Source organism: Panthera onca, chromosome C1 (assembly GCF_046562875.1).
Source record: "Panthera onca isolate mPanOnc1 chromosome C1, mPanOnc1 haplotype 2, whole genome shotgun sequence".
Lineage (NCBI taxonomy): Eukaryota > Metazoa > Chordata > Mammalia > Carnivora > Felidae > Panthera > Panthera onca.
Window position 1 is genome coordinate 110,392,787 of NC_138346.1, and position 24,925 is coordinate 110,417,711.

Consider the following 24,925-nt stretch of genomic DNA (forward strand, 5'->3'; position numbering starts at 1 on the left):
TGAGAGACTGCGAGTAAAGGAGAGGGGGAGTGGGAGAGAATCTTTTAAGCAGGTTCCATGCTCAGCACGGAGCCCAATGTAGGGCTCGATCCCATGACCCTAGGATCATGATCCAAGCTGAAATCCAGAGTCATATGCTCAAAACCAACTGAGCCACCCAGGCAGCTTGACAAGGACATCTTAAATTTCTGGGTGGCAAGGATATTTTGTTTCATTTTGTAATGAAGTTCCAATTTCACTGCTTTGTACTCAGAAAGCATTGGCTATACTTTGTAATTTTTGCAAAAGCTTGGTTTAAAATTTATATGGGAATGGGAAAAAGTAAAAGCCAAGGCAATCTTGAGGAATAACAAGCTTAGAGGACATATACAACCAAATATCAGCAGTTCTATATTAACAGTACAAGGATAAAGAGACCAAGAGAACAGAGAAGATACTGCTGAGACAGACTGGAAATCATAGACACTACATGTAATGACAAAGATAGCACTACAGAGCAGGAAAGGATGATCTGGGTCAACTGGATATTCCAAATTGGGGGGTGGGGGTGGATATACCTTGACTTTTTTCTTTTTTAAAACATTTTATTTATTTATTTATTTAAAAAATTTTTTTTTAAACTTTTATTTATTATTGAGAGATAGACACAGAGCATGAGCAGGAGAGGGGTAGAGAGAGGGGGAAACACAGAATCTGAAGTAGGCTCCAGGCTCTGAGCTGTCAGCACAGAGCCCAACGCGGGGCTCAAACTCACCAACTGCAAGATCATGACCCAAGCCGAAGTCAGTCGCTTAACCAACTGAGCCACCCAGGTGCCCCTAAAACATTTTATTTTTAACTAATCTCTGTATCCAACATGGGGCTCAAACTTACGACCCCGAGATTAAGAGTCACATGCTCCACAGACTGAGCCAGCCAGGGACCCCTTGACTTCTATCTCATACACACCCATTATCCATTACAGGTGAATTGTACAACTAAATGTGAAAGGTTAAAACAAGCTTCTAGAGAATAATTCAAAGAGAGTATCTTTACGACCTTAGGGATAAGCAAAACTTTCTTGGAATTCAAAAAGTTTCACCATAAAGGAAAAGACATGCAAAGTTGATTTATATTAAAATTAAAAACTTGTTCATCAAAAGACTCCATTAAGGATGTGAAAAGGCAAGACAAAGAATAGGAAATAATTTTAACTTTTACAATCATCAATCTTTTATATTTGTATTCATATCCAGATTACATAAAAAGACACTCTTCTGTGGCTTTTTGGTCTGCTTGTTCTATTGGCTACATTCCACTCAGAAACAGATTTGTGTATTTCTCTTTGCAGCTGTCAACTTTTGTTGTGTACATACATTTCAGCCGTCGTAGTATATATACACAATTTTAAAAACTTTTTATTATAAAGTGACCCTCTTTATCTCAAATGTTTTTCTGCCTTGATCAAAGTCTGTCTCTCTGATATCCATATCCTGTGCCAGTTTTCTTCTGATTAGTGTTCATAGAGTATCTTTTTCCATTCTTTTATTTTCAACTTTTATCTTCTGTTTCATATGAATCTTGAAATGCGTATATAGCTATTTTGTAAAATCCAGTCTGACCATCTCTGTGCTTTAATTGGAGCACTTGATACATTTCAACTGAATATAATCAAAGATGTTATCAAAGCTTAAATCTGCTACCTTTACCATATACTACTTTCCAATCGTCCCCTGTTCTATACCTCTTTTTTTTTTTTCTCTTGCCTTCTTTTGGATTAGCTTTTACTATTCCATCTTTTCCTCCTTAGGTTGGAGGCTACACATTCTATTAGTTGTCTTAGTGGTTGCTTCAGAGATTACAATGCAAAGTCTACTGACATCCTTTTACTTATCTGTAAAGACCATGTCCATTCCCAATTTGTTACTGCTGTCACACGTTTGAAATTTTATACATATTTTAACCTACACTAGACAGGACTTTTTTTTGTAGCATCAATACTCATTTAGATTTACCCACATACTTTTGTTGCTTTTTTCCTCCCTGAGTCCTTGACCTTCCACCTGAGATTTTCTGCCTTTCCTATCTCCTTCCATTGGTATACTGGTAAGATGAACTAGGAGGGAATCTTCATTCCTGACAAATATTTTTGCTGACTGTTAACAGAACACTGAGTTTGAAATTATTGGATTCTACTGTTTCTACTAAGAAGTCAGCTGTTACAGTCTAATCTTTGCCTCTCTGAATGTAGTATTTTCCCCCTCTGGCTACTTTTAATATTTCCCAGTCTTTTTTGGTTTCTTGCAATTCTACTATGATGTATTTAGGTGTAGGTTTCATCACATCATTGCATTTATCCTGCTCATAATTTGTACTTCTAGAATCTCTAGCTTTATGTATCATTTCCTTTACTGCTTCTGCCACATACATTTTTTTCCTCTCCTAAGATTCAACCTATGTTAAACCTTCTCATGTATAATTTACATTTTATTCTTTTACATATCTTAATTCTTCATTCTAAATAGCTCCTTCTAACCTATCATCCATCAGTTCACTCCTTTTCGAATAAATCTAATCTGTTGTTAAACTCATCCATGGAATTAATTTCAGTTACTGTAATTTTACAGTTTCAGAATTTCTACTCAGTTCTCATTGTTTGCTCTGACAAAATTTCTTACCTTTTACCTCCCTGAAGAGCTTTTTTTTAAGGCAACATCTAAAATTCTTATTATCTAGAGCCTCAAGGTCTATTTCTATTGTCTGATGTCACCATTGTTTCTTTTTAACTTATTGACAATTAGGTACCACACTGCATATCTGATAAACTACAGAAATAATGAGGCCTGTGATGATGCTACCTTTGTCCTGAAGGGATTTGTTTACATATGTCAGGTGCCTGAGAGCATTAGGCAAGAGTTAAGAGCATGAGGTTTTCAAGGGTCTCCTAACCTCAGCAGGCTCTGACCTCCAAATACTGTCTCTTGAGCCCAGAAACTGTCAAAAATATGACCAACCTCGGGGCACCTGGGTGGCTCAGTTGGTTAAACATCCGACTTCGGCTCAGATCATGATTTCGCGATTCGTGAGTTTGAGGACCACAATGGGCTCTTTGCTGACAGTTCAGAGCCTGGAGCCTGCTTCAGATTCTGTGTCTCCTTCTCTCTCTGACCCTTTCCATTCTCTCTCTCTCAAATATAAACAAACATTAAAAAAAAATTCTTTTTAAAATATGACTAGCCTCTCAGCATGAACAGGCAAACATCCCAGAAAAAGCATTTTAAATGCTACGCTTATCTCTTTTCTTTTTTAACTGTTCATTTTTAAAATTATTTTGTTATTTTTTTATTCTCAAGTTAGTTAACATACAGTGTAGTCTTGGTTTCAGGAGCAGAACCCAGTGATTCATCTCTTACATAAGACACCCAGTCTGAGCTTACCTGTTTAGGTATCTGTCTTTTGCTAGCTTTGGGCTTAGCAATTCTTTGTTACCTTATTCCTCTGCTAATGAGAGTTTTAAGTATTTTGTCTAGCTTTTCTAGTTGTCCTTAGCAGAAGGGTTGGTCCAAATTACCTAGCCTACCATTGCTAGAATCACAAGTTCTATAAGTACTGTGAATCCTTCTCTTCAGCATTATAACGTACCTTCTGTCGTCTCTTAACATGTTCCTCCCAATTAAGTCAATTTTGCCTGTTACTTTCCTTCTATGCCTCTGTATACACTTTTATTCCACTTTCTGAATCCTTTCTTCTCGATTTTTCTACTGAATACACACTTTTTTTTTTGTTTTTTTTTTTAAAAACATTTATTATTGAGAGAGCGCAAGCAGGGGAGGGGCAGAGAGGGGCACTGGGGATCTGAAGCAGGCTCTGAATTGACAGGCTGACAGCAATGATCCTGAACTCACAAACCTCAAGATCATGAGCTGAGCTGAAGTCCGATGCTCGACTGAGCTACTCAGGTGCCTTTACATACCTGTTTATTTCTACTTATTGGAATTACCTATTTGGGAACCACTGTCACAGAAATAGAAAGAGCATAGTTAAAGAAATATCTCCATCTTATACTTACTGTAAATTCTTCTTCCTCTTCATCACCAGATTCTCCAAATATGTCTGCAATAAGATTTCTAGAAGAGAAGGAAATCATTTGCTTTCTTCTCATTTACACAGGAACCACAAAATCTTTTTCTAACAAGATACAATTTACGTATCATAAAATGTGCAGATCCTAAGTGTCTGTTTCAGTGGGTTTTGAGAAAAGACAACATGCACATAGCCATTACCTTAATCAAAATATAGAACAACTTGATCTCTCCAGAAAGTTCATCCCTTTACAGTCAGTCCCCTACATGAACATCTTAAAGCCAACCACCATTCTGATTGCCGTCATCACAGATTAATTTTGCCTGCTCTTGAACTTCACATAAGTGGAATCAGACATGTCCTCTTTTTCTTTCACTTAATATTCTGAGATTCATCTATGTTATAGTACATAACAATAGTTCAGGAACTGAAATCCTGAATCCCCCAAAATCATGCAATCGGGCAGGATATACTGAATCACCTCCCAATAAAATTTTAATACAAGTTTAAAAAACTTAAAAGACAAACCCCTCTCTACCACCTCATATGTACCCTTGAAAACTCACGTTATGCTGTCACTTACTCTTCTTCGTTCCCCGACTCACTATCACTCCCAAACAGATCCTTCTCTTCGTTCTTCTTATCAGACAATTCTTCTTTTCCTGCTTCTTCTTCACTGTCAGAAGCTAGAGTCTTCTCTCTCTTGCCTGGCTTATCTGATACAACATCACTGTCAGAGTCATCTGCATCAGAGACAACCCGACTCTTCTTCGCTGCTGTGAAAAAAAAGTTCAAAATATCCTTAATCTTACTTGTCACGATCATGGTATTACTAAGAATAACAGGTGCTTTTAAAATGGCAGTACTCAGCAAAAATCAAAGGGCTCCTAACACACAGCTTAGAATAATAATTAAAAAGAAAAATAACTAGGGGCACCTGGCTGGCTCAGTCAGAGGAGCAAGAGACTCTTGACCCGAGTCATGAGCTGGAGCCCCATGCTGGGTGCAGAAACTAAATAAATACATTATTTAAAAAGAACGGTACTAAAAGGTTCAGAGACATATTACAATTATCTGTTATTGTTTAGGAAAAAGGGGCCAGAAGATGAAGAACGAAATTGTCAACATAAAAGTGGGCATCAATAGGCACCTTTCCTTTGGGGGAACAGAAAAACTGAAGACTGCAATGATATGCAGAATTAGAGTCCCTTCTATTTTGCTGAGTATTAGCAGCACTGAAAAGGTTTAGATATTCTTTTATGGAATCCCCTTACTTCCTGATCATCACTGGTCGGTTTGGAATTTCTCATCTCCCCCAGTAAACTAGCTGGCACATGTGTGAGGCTCTTTTTCCTTCTCCTATAACTGCCAGGTTATAATGAAATATGTCTTCTCCCCACTCAAAAGTAAGTTTCATAAAAAAGTAATCAAGGGGTGCCCGGGTGGCTCAGTCGTTAAGTGTCTGACTCTTGATTTCGGCTCAGGTCATGATTTCACAGGTCATGATTTCTCACTCGTGAGGTCGAGTCCTACATCAGGCTCTGCGCTGACAGTGCGGAGCCTGCTTTGGATTCTCTCCCTCCCTTTCTCTCTGCCCCTCCCCTGCTCATGCTCTCTTAAAATAAATAAACATTAAAAAAAAGTAATGAAGTGAAAACTATTATCCATGAAAATAGGGGCCCAGCTAGCAAAGACTGGAAAGAGACACAGAGTCTCTAAATACAGTCCCTCACAAACTTCCTTGTATTTGGCAACTATCTGACGATGTTTAACAAGACAGGTACCCATGGGAGCTCAGTCACTATCCACATAGTATCTAACGGATTAACTGTCAGATCCACAGCCAAGTCTGCATCCAGCTGGGTTTGCACATAAACAGATTTCTTTGAAATATTACTCTTCCCCACAGAAAACTATCTTTCATATTCCCATTGAAACTCCATTAGTTTACTGTTTTGAACCAGTAAGACCTTAACCAATGCTCCTAAACAACTCAAAGCCAATTTAATACTAAGATCGGCCCCTGAAAACCAAGCAAAACTAGCGTCTTAGTGATATTTTAGAATATCAAGTTGAATGAGATAGTAGAGATCTAACATTTCAGAAACACACAGAGCTTCACAGTCACAAGCTCAGACAAGAATGAAAACTATGCACAAACAGTTCAAAAAAGGAAGCATCCTTACATGCTTTCTCTTCATCTTCACTGTCAGAAAGCACAGCAGCTTTTCGCTTTGCTACTTTCTCCTCTTCCCCGACTTTTTCTTCATCTTCGTCACTGTCAATTTTTGGCCTTTTGGGTTCCTCCTCCTCACTGTCTGAACTCTGGATCCTTTTTCTGTCTATATGGCTATCTGAACGAAATGAGTCATTCTGCATTTCTGCATCCTCTCCCTTGTTCTCCCCATCGCTGTCCTCGTCCGATTCTGGCTTCTGTTTGTGCCTGGAGGCATCCTCAGTTTCGGAATCACTGGCGGGTCCCTTCTGAGGCTCCTCGCTCTCAGAGTCACTGACTCGGGGCTTGGGAAGCTCCTCGTTTTCTGAATCACTGGCCTGGTTCCTTGGGGGGTCCTCACTTTCCGAGTCACTGACACGGGGTTTGAGGAGCTCCTCATTTTCTGAGTCGCTGGCTTGGTGCCGTGGGGGTCCCTCACTTTCCGAGTCACTGACACGGGGTTTGGGAAGCTCCTCATTTTCTGAGTCGCTGGCTTGGTGCCGTGGTGGGTCCTCACTTTCTGAGTCACTGACACGGGGTTTGGGAAGCTCCTCATTTTCCGAGTCACTGGCCTGAGTCCTCTGAGGCTCCTCACTCTCTGAGTCACTGACCCGAGGCTTAGGAAGCTCCTCACTTTCCGAATCACTAATTCTAGGCTTGGGAAGCTCCTCGTTTTCGGAATCACTGGCCTGGTGCTGTGGGGGCTCTTCACTCTCGGAGTCACTGATTTGAGGTTTTAGAACATCCTCTGTTTCAGAGTCACTAGCAGGACTTTTGGGGAGCTCTTCCATCTCTGAATCACTGGCAGGATGCTTTCTAACATCTTCATTTTCTGAATCAGTTGCGTGCCCATTAAGAAGGTCCTCATTTTCCGAATCACTGACAGGTAGCTTCCTGGTCTCCTCACTCTCAGAGTCACTCGCACGCTGATGAGTGTCCTCATTTTCAGAATCACTTGCAACAGGCTCTGCATGCTCCTCAGATTCAGAGTCACTGTCCTTTTGCCTTTGAAGCTCCTCACTTTCAGAGTCACTGGCATTAAGGTTTGAGGGGTCATCATTCTCAGAATCCGTCACATGATGTCTTTTGTTGAGGCCATCCTCTCGATCACTAGGTTCATTCTAAAATGTCAAGGGCGAAAAAATTAGTAAAGTGCAAGAAAAACGTTTAGTAGAGAAATGTTAAAATCTCTCAACATTTTTTCAAATACAGGAATATGCACACGTCAAAAAAAATTCTTGTTCCACACCTATATAGAAACACCCCACTTTAAAGAAGACCATCTACCTGTGAAATGGCTAACATGGTTTAGATCCCATAATGGGAAAAGATAACCAGTTTTCAGCAAAACAAACGTGTAAAGCATGCCACCAGATTACTATACAGGAGGCTTATATCTTGAAAAGCTAGCCCCCCCCCCCCGCAAAAGCCTGACTTTTCCACATAATTCTAGCTCCTAAAAATGTATTTTTCACAGAAATACAAGCAAACATGTACCCAACTTTTTTTTTTTTTTTTTTTTTTAAATATTTAATACTAAGAGAGAGAGAAAGGGGTGGGGGGAGGGAGAGAGGGAAGGGGTGAGTAGCAGAGAGAGGGAGACACAGAACCTTGAAGCAGGCTCCAGGCTCCGAGCTGTCAGCACAGAGACCAATGCAGGGCTCGGACCCACAAGCCATGAGATCAGACCTGAACTGAAGTCAGACGCTTAACCAACTGAGCCACCCAGGCGCCCCTACATGTACCCAAGTTCTTCTTAAACATTCTTGGGTTCTATAAAGTTAAAATTATTTTAAGAAAAAAACTATGAAACTTTAAGGGCGAAATGATATGCAGGGCATACTCTCCCAGGAGAATCTGAACAAACAAGGAGAGGGGTAGTTAGTTCACACCGACTAAGCACCTAGTAAGAGCCCAACTCCCAGGCGGCTCTCTCCTGCTAGTTCATTTACTCCTCACAACAGTACTTTTCACAATAACAAAACTGAGGCTTGGAGCAGCCTGGGTCATACACCTAGTAATCCTGGTACAAAAGTTTAAGTTTTAGGAAAAATGTGATATAACTATAGCAACATAATGTTAAGAGAAATAATCTGAGAACAGAGAGTATGAACTTGATATATGTATATTAGAACTACATTTTTCCAAATGTAAAGAACAAGATATAAAATTATATATACACCAAAATACTAGTAACTGGGATCTGGGAGATTTTTTCTCATCTAGTATTTGAACTTTCCATAACATGGTGATTAATATTCTGTTTTAAAAAGTGAAAGTGTTTCTGTGACTTTTCCCCATTAAAAATGTTCTGAGCCAAATATTTCTCTTTAGAATATATGACTTGACATTACCTGAAATTACCAGAGATGAGTTTTCAAGGAGCAAAGAATTTTTAATAATGTTTATGCCCACCAGCATGCTATGAAATAATTCAGTGACAAGATAAATGGCAAGAAAAAGTCTTCATAAAACTTGTCCTTTAACTTGCCTCCAGCTCATTTAAAGTATGCTGTGATAGACTACAAAACATTATACAACAAGCTTTGAAGCCTAAGTTTGAGGGGTTTTTTTCTGTCCATATTTTAGGACCATCTCGACAGCACAGCATTCCAAATAAAGAATAATTGCTAAACATATTTATTCAAATAAAACATGTGCAGGAAACTTTCTAAAATCCTAAACTTTTCAAGTTTCCTACAGGCACTTTTCTTTAGCACTGGGCATTCAGCACAGCACTGGATTCCTTCCCAGCCATATATCCTATTATCCCATTAAAATAGGTGTTTACAAAATGTGATATAAGGACAGGAAAAGTAACACAGACTCTTGCACTACAGTACAATACTCCATATATTGCTAAAAGTCTACTTGAAAAACTATCTTAATGGTCTTTAACTATGAAAATATAATTTAGAATGTAAGTCCTAAGAAGGCAGGCATTTTTGGCCTGTTTTCTTCATTGAGGTATCTTCAGAGCACAGAATGGATTCTGGTATATATACACCAAGTGGGAATACATCTGACCCTTGAACAACATGGGAGAGGAATGTCAGAGGTGCTGACCCCCCCCCCCCCACAGTTGAAATTTGTAACTACTGACTTCCCAAAACTTAACTAATTAGCCTACTGCTGCCTAGAAGCCTTACTCATAACTTAAACTGTCAATTACCACATATTTTTAGTATGTTATATATTTTGTATACTATTTCTTAAAATAAAGTAAGCTAGAGAAAAGTGCTATTAAAGAAAATCGTTAAGGGGGAGCTTGGGTGGCTCAGTCAGTTAAGCATCTGACTCTTGATCTCAGTCAGCTTGGGCCTTGATCTCAGGATCGTAGTTCAAACCCCACAGTGGGCTCCGCACTAGGTGTGAAGCTTACTTAAAAAAAATAATACTAAAAACTAAAAAACTAAAAAAAAAGAAAATCATAAGGAAGAAAAAATACATTTAAGCACTGTATTTATTAAAAACAAAAACATAGGGGTGCCTGGGTAGCTCAGTCAGTTAAGTGTCCGACTTCAGCTGGGGTCATGATCTCGCAGTTTGAGAGTCCGAGTCCAACATCGGGCTCTGTGCTGACAGCTGGAACCTGGAGCCTGCTTCAGACTCTGTCTCCCTCTCTCTCCACCCCTCCCATGCTCATGCTCTATCTTTGTCTCTCAATAATAAATAAATGTTAAAAAAAAAAAATTAAAAAAAAAAGTAACAAAACACATATAGGGGTCCCTGGGTGACTTAGTCCGTTGAGCATCTGACTTCAGCTCAGGTCATGATCTCATGGTCCATGAGTTCAAGCCCCACAATGGGCTCTATGTTGACAGCTCAGAGCCTGGAGTCTGCTTCAGATTCTGTGTCTCCCTCTCTCTGCTCCCCGCCCCCCCTCAACTAGTGCCTCTGTCTGTGTCTCTCTCTCTAAGGTAAATAAACATTAAAAAAAATGTTAAACACACATACACCCAAGTGGTGCCACGCACTTTAAACCCATGTTGTCCAAGGGCCAACTATAATTTAAAGTGAGGAATAATTAACTATGTGCAAGGTGCTAGGAGTCAAGGATGAACATGTCTCAGTGCCTGAAGCTGCTTTCTATGAACGAGCCAAATGTATCATAACAACATAAAGTAGTATGTGCTGTCATGAAGGTATGCACAATATTGTGAAAGCCTACAGGAAGTGATCTATAGGAGACTGGGCTTTAGTAAGTATGCAGACAACAAGTATTTGCAACTAGTTTGTAATGACAGAGTTAAAAAAAAAAAATTAACGAGATTATTGAGGAGGGAAAGCGAGACATACAGGCACCAGAAGAGGCGACTAAAGCAGGAGGCAAAGGGAAAACTATAACCGGCTTTCGAAATGCTTCCCATGACATACCTATGACAGAATTCTAACAGTTTGTGTGTGACTCAATTTATTTTCGCTGTAAGCAACAGAAACCATCTCTGGCTTATCTTCAGAAAAAAACAAAAGAACAATATTCCCAGAATGTAAGTGCAACTGACTAAAGACTCAGAAAGGGTAGGAACCAAGGCAGCTCAGAGAGCTTAGAAAAGGGAAGTTGAGGACTTTTCTGCTAGAGCACAATCAATATCATGATTCACTCTAACCATGCCAAACTTCTGGGCTCTAAATTTTAACCTCCCAGGACAGATGATCCAATTGGCCATGGCAACATCAGATGTTGTGACTCAGTGTTCACTGGGTTACAGCCACAGCAGGGACACAGTATTGGGAGCCGATGCCAGAGAGGGAAGAGATACCATGAACTGGACAGTCATCCTCAAACTTACCTGCTGCACTCTACCCTGGATTTCTAGACACACGGTGTATACATTCTAAAACAAGCAACCATGACAAGGACATTACATACATTAAGGATTGTGAAACATGAATTCTCATCAATTTTTGAGGAGTTTCATAAAAACTGGGTGTCTATTCATTATATGTAACATGGTGAAGACAAAAAAGTGAGAAATTACTGCAGTAAGAAAGTGCTAGTCGACAGACTCAAGTTAGAGAATTCACTTAGGCAATGACATCACAGGATTTAGGAAAAGAAGCCATTAGAGATGATGCAATTATGCTTAAAAGTCATCAAGACCATATTCAATATTTTTAGACTGGTTTCAACAATTAGTTTAAGTTGCAAACTTCAAAAACCCAAAATACAGTTCTTTAAAAGTCAGGTATGAATATAACAAATCAATAGTAGAAATTGCCATTTAAATGCCATGTTCTTAATAATTTAAAAAATTCCCTAATTGCTAATTGCCAGGGAAATTGACCACTCTGAGGTTTCTCAGAAGCTTTACAAACGTCTATAATACCTCATACCTCCTGCTTACAATCGTTCACACTGTAGATCCAAATAATTACCCGTAATGATGTGGTTGTTTGTCTCAGCATACAAATAGTAACCACACTCCTTAGGGACCGAGGCCACAATACTCCAATACACGTGCAGAGAGATGGTTAACGTTTTAAAATTACAAAGTAAATGATAAAACTGTCATAAAGCGAAATATCAATTTGTAAATTTCAAAGTATATAAACGTTAAATAGAAATCCTTGTAAAGAACCAAACTGAGGATACTTGTTTCTTTCTTATCCATTGGAAGAGTCAAACAAAACTGTTGAACATGCATACTAAACTACCAATATAAATTGGTAAAACATTCCAACACCAAGTCACACAGTAAAATATCATGAGGAAATTTCTACAGATTTTCAAAACCATGTTTCACTGGCTCTTAGTTCCAGAAGATACATCTGAAGTCCCCATCTTGGGAGTTTGTCAATACATATCATCTTTATTAGTGTATGAAAGAAACTAAGAAATCCGGCAACAAAATTACACAATGCTGTTAATCCAGTGTAGCTCCTGGAGTGCTGCAAGGCTTTGACTTTGAGAAAACTCCAATTTTACAGCTAGCATTATAATAAAATGTAACTATATACCAGTGTCCTTTGTCTGTCAAAAGATGGTTGACCTTAGAATCAGATAATCAACAAAAGCACTCCTCATGACAAGTGGAAAAAGCAAATTGTACACAAAGCTTAAAAGTTCATAATGATGAAGCAAACTCCTACTCCTGCCTTCCTCCCCAGGCTCACTTCTGCCCTCTCTCCAACATCAACCAACTGCACCAGCAGTTCCCAAACTTTAGTGTACATAAGAATCATTTGGGGAGCTTTGGTGAAAAACATACAGATTTTTGTGCTTCTCACTTCCAGATATTAATCCAGTAAGTCTGAAGAAGAGGTCAAAGAATCTGCATTTTGACATCTAATCCCAGTGATTGTAAATGCATGTTAAAATTCTACTGCAGGCACATGGAACTACTAACTTCACTACTGCTACCTTCATGTCTTTACAAATACTGTTCCTCTTGCCTCGAATATTTCTCTCCCACCTTGTCCTTATGATACCTCAAAACCAGGCAAAAACAGCCTCTTCCTGAAGCCTCTCTAGACAGAATGGGCTGTGTGCCACGTAACGAAACAGTTAAGAACACAGACTCCAGATTCAGAAAGATCTGGGGTCCAAACCCTAGCTCGTCCATTTTCTACTCCGTCCTCTAGGGAATTTTCTTAACTTCTCAAAGCCTCAGTGTTCTCAATCTGATGGAGTTAAGGATGGTATCTATACTAAGAGAGCTGTTTTGAGGATCAAAAGTATGAAAAGTGGTTAGCACAGTGCCTCTAAACTCTTGATAAATGCTACTAGCCATTCATATCAAAATACCTGATTATTTAATTACAAAATATTCACCCTTCAAGACTCAGCCCAAACAGATCATCTGAAGTGGCTGAGCTACTTAGCCATTCTTTCCTTCATACCCCCATAGCATCTTCTACCTTTACATCAATGAAAGGTGATGTTTACACAATTATCTTTATAACACACTGACCTTAAGATCGGAGACCCATTTAAAAAAAAAAACTCTTACTTTCAGTATACACAAGACACTCACACTCACCAAAATGAAACAGAAACCCCATAAAATAATGCTTAACAGGAAAGAACCAACACAAAATTTGTTTCTCCTTAGCTTGGTAGACTAAATGACAAAGCCTGAAACCTGACACAAAGAAAGGAAAGGAAAGTATAGATGGAATCTAAAGAACTGGTAAGAAACAGGGTAAACAAGTACAGCAATGGCCAAAAAGAATCTTCTAGCTGCTCTGATGTACTCCCTATAGGAATGCTTTTCTCATATTAGCACAACTTCTCTGTGGAAGGATCCAAACAATAGCATTCGGCCATCTTTACTCAATTCAACATGAGACTTGGCTAATGTGGCTGTCCCCCAACTTCAACGGTAGATGGATATGGACCCACTATGGTTTGCCTACAGTTAGAAAGCAATGAGAAGCTAGGCTCCATTTCCAAAATTCTTCAATAGTCCCACATTCTATTTCTGTGTGTGAGACCCTCTTCTACCTTTCTACACAGATGAAATCTGTAGGTTGCTGGATATTAAAATACACATTTCCTTCAATGTACTTTTCATGGAACAGAAACCAGCTGACTACAAGCCACAAAGCTAATTTCATGTTGTCCAAGAGAATATTCAAGTAAAACAACAAAAATGAGAACTAGCAACTAGTTATAACTAGGTCACATTTGTACTCATATTTCTTTATTAAAAAATTGTGATTTTGGTGTTAACTATTCAAAGAGATTTTTTTTTTAGTTTTTTTTTTTTAACGTTTATTTATTTTTGAGACAGAGAGAGACAGAGCATGAACGGGGGAGGGTCAGAGAGAGGGAGACACAGAATCTGAAACAGGCTCCAGGCTCTGAGCTGTCAGCACAGAGCCCGATGCGGGGCTCGAACTCACGGACCGCGAGATCCTGACCTGAGCCGAAGTCGGCTGCTCAACCAACTGAGCCACCCAGATTTTTTTTTTTTAACTTTCCCCTTTCTGCTATCTGCTAGAGCACAAAAGGTGGGTGACGATTCTGAGTTTTCAAAGTGCTCTACAAAGAACAAATATTCTTGATGAAAATTCCACTGATGCTTACATTCCTCTTAGGAACCTAGTCAAAAAAGATGTTAGTAAGTCATAACTGAATTCTATCAAACACTTAAATAGGAATACATACCAATCCTTCTCAAACTCCTCTAAAAAGGAAAAGAGGAAGTTGAGGGAACACTTCCAAACTCATTTTAAGAGGCTAGCATTACCCTGATACCAAAACCAGACAAAGATACTACAAGAAAAGAAAATTACTGGCCAATATTCCTGATGAACACAGGTGCAAAGATCCTTAACAAAACACGAGTAAACCAAATTCAACAGTACACCATGACCAAATGGTTATTTATTCCAGACATGCAAGGATAGTTCAACAAATCAATCAACACACTACACCATGTTAACAAAATGAAGGCTAAAAATCATATGGCCGTATCAGTAGTTGCAGAAAAACTATTTGACAAAATCCAACATCCACTTATGATAAAAACTCTCAACAAACTGGTAAAGAGGGAACATATCTCAACATAATAAAGGTCATATATGACAGGCTCACAGATGACATCCTACTCAATGAGAAAAGCTGAAAGCATTTTTTCTAAGATCAGGAACAGGACAAGAATGCTCATTCTCGACACTGTTATTCCAAAGTGGTAAAAGTCCTAGCCCCAGTAATTAGGCAAGAAAAAGAAATAAAAGCATCCAAATCAGAAACGAAGAAGCAAAACTGCCATCATTTGCAGATAACATATACAGAAGACCACCAAAAAACTGTTAGAACTAGTCAACGATTTTAGTGAAGCTGCAGGATACAAAATCAATATACAAAATCTGGTGCATGTCTGTACGCTAACAACAAAACCTCAAAAGGAGAAATAAAAAATAATCTCATTAATAATACATCAAAATGAATAAAATACCCAGGAATAAATTTAACCCAAGACATGAAAGACCCAAACACTGACTACCATTAGACACTGATGAAAGAAACTGAAGACAAAAATGGAAAGATTTGTGCTCATGAATTTGAAAAGTTAATAGTGTTAAAATGCTCATAGTACCCAAAGCAATCTACAGACTCAATGCAATCTCTGTCAAAATTGCAATGGCATTTTTCACAGAAATACAACAAACAATCCTAAAATTTATATGGAACAAAAGAATAGCCAAACAGGCAAAACAATCTTGAGAAAAAACAAGGCAGGAGGTGTCACCCTCCCTGACTTCAATCTGTATTACAAAGCTACAATAATCCAAACAGTATGGTTTTGGCATAAAAACAGATACACAGATCAGCAGAACAGAAAAGAGAGCCCAACAATAAATCCACAAATACATGGTCAATTAATTTATGACAAAGACACCAAGAATACCCAATAAATGACAGTCTCTTTAATAAACGGTACTGGAAGGGGCCCCAGGGTGGCTCAGTTGGTTAAGTGTCCAACTCTTGATTTCGGCTCAGGTCATGATCTCATGGTTCAGTTCATGAGATCGAGCCCTACATCGGGCTCTGTGCTGACAGTTTGGAGCCTGTTTGGTATTCTTTCTCTCCCCCTCTCTGTGCCCCTCCCCTGCTCACACACACCTCCCCCCTTCCCCGACTCCCAAATAAAGAAATAAACATTTTTTTAAAAATTAAAATAAATGGTGCTGGGAAAACTGGACCCTTATCTTTCACCATACATAAATTTCCATTTAAAATGGATTGAAGACTTAAATTTAAGATTGTACACCATAAAACTCCTAGAAAAAAAATAGAGGATAGGCTCCTTGACATCAGCCTTTGTGATGATTTTTTGGATTTGACACCAAGAGCAGCAATGAACAAGTGGGACTACATCAAACTAAGAAGCTTCTGCATAACAAAAAAAACTATCAACAAAATGAAAAGACAACCTAAGGAACTGAATAAAATACATGCAAAACATATATATATCTGAGAGGTGCCTGGTGTCGACTCTTTATCTTGGGGTCATTGAGTTCAAGCTACCTGTTGGGTATAGAGCCTACATAAAAAACCACATATCTGATATATACAAAGAACTGACACAACTCAACAGCAAAAAATACCCAATCCAATTAAAAAATAGGCAGAAGAGCTGAATATTTTTCTAAAGAAGACATACAAATGGTCAGCAAGTTCATGAAGAGGAGCTCAATATCACTAATCATCAAGGAAATGTACATCAAAACCACAATGATATATCACCTCACACCTATTACAATGAATGTCATAAAAAGACAAGATATAACAAGTGCTGGCAAGGATGTACATTCTTGGTGGGAACATAAGTTGGTGCAGCCACTATGGGAAACAGTATGGTGGTTCCTCAAAAAATAGACCACATGATCTAGCAACCCCACCTCTGGACATATATCCAAAAGAAATGAAAGAAAAGAAGATACTGAAGAGATACCTGCACTCCTACATTTACTGTTACATTATTCACTAGAGCCAAAATATGGGAAACCATCTAAGTGTCCATTAACAGATAAATGGATACCAGAGCACCTGGTGGCTCAGTGGATTAAACATCCATCCAGACTCTTGATTTTGGCTCAGGTCTTGATATCACAGTTGTGAGACTGAGCCCTGCATTGGGGTCTGTGCTGAGTGTGGAAGATTCTCTTTGCCTCACCTTCTGCCCTCCCCAACTAACTAGTGGCTCTCAAAAAAACAAACAGAAGAACGGATAAAGAAAATATATATATATATATATATATATTATATACGTATGTATATACACACCATGGGATATTCAGCCACAGGAAAGAAGGAAAAACTGCCACTCGTGACAACATAGGTGGCCCTTGAAGGTGTTATGCTAAGTAAAATAAGTTAGAGAAAGATAATCATTGCATGGTATCACTTGTATGTGGAATCTTTAAAAAAAAAAAAAAGTCATACTCAGAGAAACAAGGTAGGAAAGTAGTTGTCAAAGGTTCAGGGAGCAAGTGGAATGGGGAGATAAAAGAATACAAACTTTCAGCTATAAGATGAATAAGATCTGGGGATCTAACATGTAACATGGTGACTGTAACTGAGGACTCCATCCTGTAACTGAAATCTGCTATTGTAGAATTTAAATGTACTCACCAAAATAAAGATAAATATGTGAATAACAAATATGTTAAAAAAGACATGACTACAGAAAAAACACAGTAAAATGGCAGACTCCAACTCCCTTAAAAACATTAGATTGTAAACGGATTAAACAAGCCAATCAAAAGATAGAAACTGGATTTAAAAAAAGATCCAACTACATGTTGTCTACAGGAGACACACTGTAGAATCAAAGACAGATTGTACATTCTTCTCAAGTGCATATGAAACATTCTCCAGGACAAACCATACACCAGGCCACGAAACAAACCTCAATGAATTTAAAAAGATAGATATTATTATACAGAGTAGCTCTCATACCACAATGCAATCAGAGTAGGAAAAATGGTAGCAATCTGAATTTGAAAATAAAACAATTCCACTTACCAAGAATTAAAGAGAATAACACACTTAGGAATAAATTTTAAAAAGAAACACAACATTTGTACACTGAAAATTACAATGCAGTGTCAAAAGAAACTGAAATTTAAAACACCCTATATTCATGGATCTACATTGTCAAGATGACAACACTACCCAAACCCATCAACTCAATGCAATCCCTAATAGGACCCCAGCTCCCTTCCCTGCAGAAATTGACAAGCTGATTATAAAATACATATGTAATGGGAAGCCTGGGTGGCTCAGTCGGTTAAGTGTCCAACTTCGGCCCAGGTCATGATCTAACAGTTCCGTTGGTTCAAGCCCCACGTTGGGCTCTGTGCTGACAGCTTAGAGCCTGGAGCTTGCTTCAGATTTGGTGTTTCCCTCTCTCTCTCTCTCTCTCAACCCCTCCCCAGCTCGCACTCTGTCTCTGTCTCTCTCTCTCAAAAATAAACATTAATAAAAAATTTTTTTTTAAATAAAATACATATGTAATTGCAAGGGACCCAGAAGAAATAAAACGTTAGAAAAGAACAAAGTAGCATTCACACTCCTTGATTTCAAAACTTACTCAAGGTACTATGGTATTGGTGTAAGTACAGACACAGATATGAACGAATTAGAACTGGAGATCCAGAAATAAACCCTTATATCCACGGCCAACTGATTTTTTTTTTTAATGTTTGAGAGAGAGAGAGAGAGAGAGAGAGAGCGCGCCTGAGTGGAGGTGGGGCAGAGAGAGAGGGAGACACAGAATTGCAAGCAGGCTACAGGCTCCAAGCTGCAAGCACAAGCCCCATATGGGGCTCAAACTCACAAACCACGAGATCATGACCCGAGCCAAAGTCGGACGCTTAACCAACTGAGCCACCCAGGAGCCCCTATAGTCAACTGATTTTTGACAAGGGCACCAAGACCATTCAATGAGGAAAGAAAATTCTCTTCAACAAATAGTGCTGAGACAACTAGACATCCACATGCAAAAGAATGGAACCTGACCCTTATCTCACAGAATATACAAAAATTAACTCAAAATCAACCAAAGATCTGTAAGAGCTAAAGCTATAAAACTCTTAAAACATAGGAGTAAATCTTCATGACCTTGGATTTGGCAAAGAATGTTTAGACATGCCACTAAAAACACAAGCAATACAAGGAAAAAAAACCCATAAATTGAACTTCATTAAAATAAGAAACTTTTGTGTGTGAAAGCACACTAAAGTGAAAAGGTAACTCATGTAATGGGAAAAAATATGTGCATATCAGTCACCTAATAAGGGACTGTATCCATACTATTTAAAGAACTCTTACAGCTCAATAACAAGAAAAATTGCCCAACTAAAAAATGAATGAGGGATCTGAATGGACATTTCTCCAAGAAGATCCACCTACATAGACACTGAACATCATTACTCTTCAGGGAAATGCAAATTAAAACCACAATGAGATAATACTGCATATCCACTAAGATGTCTATTACCAAGGAGTCAGGTAATAACAAGAGTTGGTAAGGATACAGAGAAATCAGAACCTTCATACACTACTGGTGGGAATGTAAAATGGTGCAGCCAACCTGGAAAACAGCTTGAGGGGTTCTTCAACTGAGAATAAAATTACCATATGACCCAGTAATTCCACTCCTAGGAACATACCCAAGAGAAATAACATATGTCCACACAAAAACTTCTACATAAATGTTTACAGAAGCACTTCACCTAACAGCCAAAAGGTAAAAACTTAAATGTCCACCAACTGACAAATGGATAAACAAATGTGGTTTATCTATATAAGGAATGTTATCACAAAAAGTACCAATACATGCTACAATATATATATATGGATATGCTATATACATATACCCAACATATATGGTTTACAACAAACCTTGAAAATACCATGTTTAATAAAAGAGCCAATCACAAAAGACTGCATATTATATATTTTCATTCATATGAAATGTCCAGAACAGGGAAGAATGGGGGCAGGGAGTGATAAGCAGGTAACAGCTATAGGGTTTCATTTTCAAGTGATAAAAATACTCTAAAATGGACTACGGTGATGGCTGCACTACTGTGAATATACTAAAGACCCTTGAATTGCATATTTTGAACAGGTGAACTGTATGGTATGTAAATTTATCTCAATAAGTGGTTTTTAAAAAAAGACAAGTGATAGTTTTCAAGATCAGAGGATGCAGAAAAAACCAAAATGAACAAAATACCAAGATTTTTAAAATAGGGTATTACTGATTTTTCCTTTATTTTTTTTTAATGTTTGTTTATTTTTCAGAGAGAGAGAGAAAGAGAGGACAAGTGGGAGAGGGGCAGAGAGAAAAGAGAGGGACACAGAATCCAAAGCAGGCTCCAGGCTGAGCTGTCAGTGCAGAGCCTGATGCAGGGCTCAAACCCATGAACCATGAGATCATGACCTGAGCCAAAGTCGGGTGCTTAACCAGCTGAGCCACCCAGGAACCCCCGATTTTTCCTTTTGTCTCAGGATCTTCTTTAAGCTTTAATATAGTTCCCAAATTTTTAACATGCACATTTATTTAGAATCCAGTTGATTACAAAAAAGTAGTTGAAGATGCTTAAAGGTAAGCCTACATTACATTTATAACTAAAGCACGAAGCCATGAGCCAATCTTCTCATGCTAGTTTCCAAAGTGGAAACTTTAATGAGAAGCTACACACTAAATAAACTGTAACAACATTTACATTATCAAGTAATTTCTACGTATCAATCAATACATTATTAGAATTTAGTCTAAATGCATAGGAGCATACAAAAAACTGAGGGGCATCATAACCACTAAAAAACTAAACATAACTAAAAGATAAGCCTTTCTCCCAGTCCATTTAGCCTCTCATCTCGAGTGCCCCCTACTTACCTACCCCGCCCCTCTGGCTCCTTGGTGTTCCTTGAAGACATCAAGCACATTCACACCTTAGGGTCTTTGCCTGGAATGCTGTGTGTATGTATGTATGTATGTATGTATGTATGTATGTATGTGTGTGTGTGTGTTCCTCTACACAGCCATGTGGATATTCCTTTACCACCCTTCACGCCTTGATCTGAAAGTCACTTTCTTAATAAGGCTTACATGTACCTCCCTATTTAACAACAAAACCTGCCTTCTATTCTGGCACCCTTCACCTTGCTCTAACATTCTTCTTTCTCCACAGCACTTATCATCTCTTAACAAACTGCACATTTTTAAAAAATGAATACTGTTTAAAGTTTTTATTTTGAAAGAGAGAGAGCACACATGCACACACAAGGCGAGGGGCAGAGAGAGAATCCCAAGCAGGCTCTGCACTGTCAGCACGGAGCTTTGACATAGGGCACGATCCCATGAACCGTGAGATCATGACCTGCGCCAAAATCAAGAGTCAAATTCTTAACCAACTGAGCCAGCCAGGTGCCCCCAAAATGAATACTGTTTAATGTCTTTCTCCCCCTACTGAAAAATAAATCTAAGAAGAGAAGCATTTTGGTGATGATGAGACCTCATTTAGTCCCAGGTAGGTCAAAAGAGCCTGACACATAATGGGTGCTCAATAAATATTTTTTAGATATATAAATACACTAATGACATTATTAAAGGACAGAATCAATAATACAATCTCAAAATTGGACAATTTTCCATTCTTCTGTAATCAAGCAAAATATATGCCAAATGAACTCCTTAAAAAAAAAAAAAAAAATTTGGTCATCTTATCATTCCCATGAGTTTCAGTTTGTGTTTAACAAAAACTTATAACAAACTTATTGTAAACTGTCTCAACTTTATTAACATTGTATAGTACAGACTGTATAACCAGGGAAGCAAATTAAATAGTTTTCAAAATATTTATTAGGCCAAATATATTGAAATGCTACATGTAAGATCCAATACTACTCTGTATTATGCAAAAACAGCTTTTTAAATTATATTTGCTTGTCAAATGCATTCTATGCTGGAAAAGTTCAGAATGAGAAAGTCAAATCCCAATAGGTGATGAAAACCCCATTAATTTTCTTTCAACTGGCATCTCTTCAGCTTGTAAATGCTCACTGCCCCCCTAAGACATCATTTTGGGAATGGGGAGGCCTAGTCAAATATCAAAGGCCCTGGCTCATTTTCCGAATCAATATGCACATTTGAAAACTGCCTAATATCTGAAAGGGGACCCAATCAGAAATTATTTCCCTGTGATGTCCTACCAAACCAGACTATCCCTGTTTATTTTTAAAGCAATTCTCTATTAATTTAAAACCCTTTACTCCCAGGGTCTGAAGCCTATACCACGTGACAGGAGCTCTACAACTCCTAAATAAAACATGTCTCACAGAACGCAAGGGAAAAGCCTCCCCAAAGATGTTGTTTAGCCAATACCTCTGAATGACGTTCTACACTTCCAGTGTCTGATCCAGAGTGTTGCTCATTTACATCATCCTCAACGTCTGACCCTGAATCCCGTTCATCCTGTACTGGGGTAGCGCCACCATCATCTGCTTAAAAATAAAACAAAAACCCACTTAAGGTGTAAGATGGAGAACATCTACAACCGAAATGAACACAATGCATCAAGAGTAATGTAAGAGCAAAGGTTACCACTGACGAAGCATAACTAATGAGACTAATGTTGAGAACAAAGCAAAAGTATAATGCTTACATAAACACCATCAGAACGTGTATTGTGACGCATGTGGCAGCAGAAAATACGTCATAGAAGAAACGTGAGGCTGAAGAAACATCACTAAGGACCAAATCAACAACCTCTAAATAACAGTGTGCTCTTTGACTATTTCAACTTTATATTAAAAACTGACTCTATTCTCTCCATAGCCCTTACTTACCACCTTCTAACGTACTACACGACTTACCAAGTTATTTTGTTTAATGTGGGTCTTTCCTCACTTGAATGAAAGGGCCAAAAGAGCAAGGATTTTGGTTCACTGCTGAATCCCTGGAGCCCAGAACACTGCCTGGTACAGTACAGTAAATATTTATTTATGAATGAAGAGCACAAGGAACTCCAGTACAGAAACAGTATAAACTCCTTAAAGTAACGCATACACTGTGCTATTGCAAAATGGTAAAAATGAGTTGCTACCTACCTTTACCCAATACTTTAAAAACAAAGTAAAATTGTATTGTGAAAGGGATTTAGGGCTGTTGGAGAATATGGGAAGACTCGGTTAGAAGTTTAATAAAAATAAACAAAACTTTAAAAATGAAACAGTCGGGGCGCCTGGGTGGCGCAGTCGGTTAAGCGTCCGACTTCAGCCAGGTCACGATCTCGCGGTCTGTGAGTTCGAGCCCCGCGTCAGGCTCTGGGCTGATGGCTCGGAGCCTGGAGCCTGTTTCCGATTCTGTGTCTCCCTCTCTCTCTGCCCCTCCCCCGTTCATGCTCTGTCTCTCTCTGTCCCAAAAATAAATAAAAAACGTTGAAAAAAAAAAATTTAAAAATGAAACAGTCAACTACAGGAAAACCAAAAAAGTTGTATAAGAATGAAATCACTATCGTACTAATGAGCTACTCTACTTGGCTAAGGAGTAAAGAATATTTACACAGTCAAATTACAAACAATAATTCTGAAATGTAACGAACAATTATGCTACACTAGTGAGAGTGTGGGGAAGAGGGCACATAAGAGGCTAAAATCCTGTCCTAGCACAATAAGAAATCATTATGGAATACCTAAAAATGATGCAACAAGAAAGAGCACAAGTTAAGAATATGGAGATAAATATTTTTTAAAGTATGAAAAATCAGGTAACTTAATTTTTTTCAAGTCTTCTATAGCACTTAGTTCATATACATGTATTACATGTACTTCCTTACTTGAAAAATAATTTAAAAGTAATTTAGAACGAACTGAAAACACCAGGCAAACATTTTAGGCAAAACAGCAGTGCATGCCTGGAAACGCGTTTGTAGTCCTACTACTATTCGCTATCATACGTATGGAATCGAAGCGAACTCGAAACAGAAAAGAGATTATTAACATTTAGATATTCAGGCACTCCTGACAGAGAATACCTAATGGAACTTGGATGCAAAGTGAAAGGAAACATAACGTTCTTCCCCACTAGATAACTGCCTTCCTTATTTGTCTTTCGATCTCCGGTGCCTAGCACAGTGTTAGCAAAGGGGGTGCCCAGTGTTTACCGAATAAACAAGACGAGGAAGGAGATCAAACTTAAGTGAGGACAAAGAGGAAAGATCTCAAGTGAAGTAAAGGCACAAAATCACCAGTGAGTGCCAGTCGTACACGCCTGACCCTAAAATACTTACACAACTCAAACAAAGGTCTTACGTCTTACTTCGAAACCAATGTTGCAAGCGAGATTAAGCTAGCTCTAATTCCAAGTGAGAAGTCTAGGAAAGATCCCGCACCCCCCAACGAACCGCTCCCTTCAATTCTCGCAAGACGCTCGCAACTCCCGAAAAAAAGAAAAAAAAAAAAAAATCCCCTAACAGGAGAGACCTTCCCTAGGATAGGCACACAGAAGCGGTTTTTGTATGAAAGTAGCTTCCCAGTTTCAGCAAAAACCTTCGCCGATTCAGAAGACGGCTCTCCGTCTAGAATCCCCCTCTCCAAGGTTCTAACTTCGGGGTCGCAGCAGACCGACGGGCTCTTTGAGCTTCACCTCACTGTCCTCGGAGGGCTCTGTCGGGGAGGGAACCTCTCCAGGGCCTCCCTCCCCTACCCCACGGGGGTGAGAGATCAAGCCCCGCGGAATAACCACTTCGACCCCCAGCCTTGTCCCCCAAGTCCCTGCCCCACCTGACTGGTCGCCGCTGTAATATTCCGAATCCATGGCAGGCGGGCTCTCGGCGGGGAGTGTCCGCGCCCCGCGCCGCCCCCGTCACCTCCTTCCTGGCGGTGTGAACCCCAATGGCGCGGCCCAGTGCTCAGAGGCTCCCGCTCGACTAGAGGGTTTCGAGGATGAGGAGAATAAAACCGCAGCAGCAGCAGTCGCAAACACTAAAAGCCGCGGCACAAAAGGCCGTACCCGACAGGCCAGCAGGCGTGGGGTTCGGCGATCTACTTCCCAGAAACACCTCTGGGGCCAAAATGGCGTCTGCCCACGACCCTCAAAGGGATGCAGCGCGCAGGCGTCGTCCCCTACTATCTGGCCAATGAAAAGACGCAACGGTAATGACGCACAGCGTGGCCGGAAA

The 24,925-nt window shown here is 39.1% G+C and overlaps 1 protein-coding gene across 6 annotated transcripts in view; it reads right to left on the reverse strand.

Annotated features, from left to right (window-relative positions):
* Positions 1-24,847, reverse strand: part of IWS1 (interacts with SUPT6H, CTD assembly factor 1) — a 51,556-nt gene extending 26,709 nt beyond the window's left edge. For 3 of the 6 annotated variants that reach the window (XM_078451424.2, XM_078451422.1, XM_078451421.2), the window contains exons 1-5: positions 24,528-24,846; positions 22,129-22,244; positions 6,249-7,398; positions 4,646-4,838; positions 4,049-4,106 (exon numbers count right to left, since the gene is read on the reverse strand). In XM_078451424.2, the coding sequence (XP_078307550.1) occupies positions 4,049-4,106; positions 4,646-4,838; positions 6,249-7,398; positions 22,129-22,244; positions 24,528-24,561 (1,551 nt within the window). In that variant the 5' untranslated portion in view covers positions 24,562-24,846. Of the gene's footprint in view, positions 1-4,048; positions 4,107-4,645; positions 4,839-6,248; positions 7,399-22,128; positions 22,245-24,527 lie in introns of all 6 variants that reach the window. The other 3 variants (XM_078451423.1, XM_060624828.2, XM_078451425.1) reach the window with 3 other exon arrangements.
* Positions 24,848-24,925: the final 78 nt, after the last annotated feature.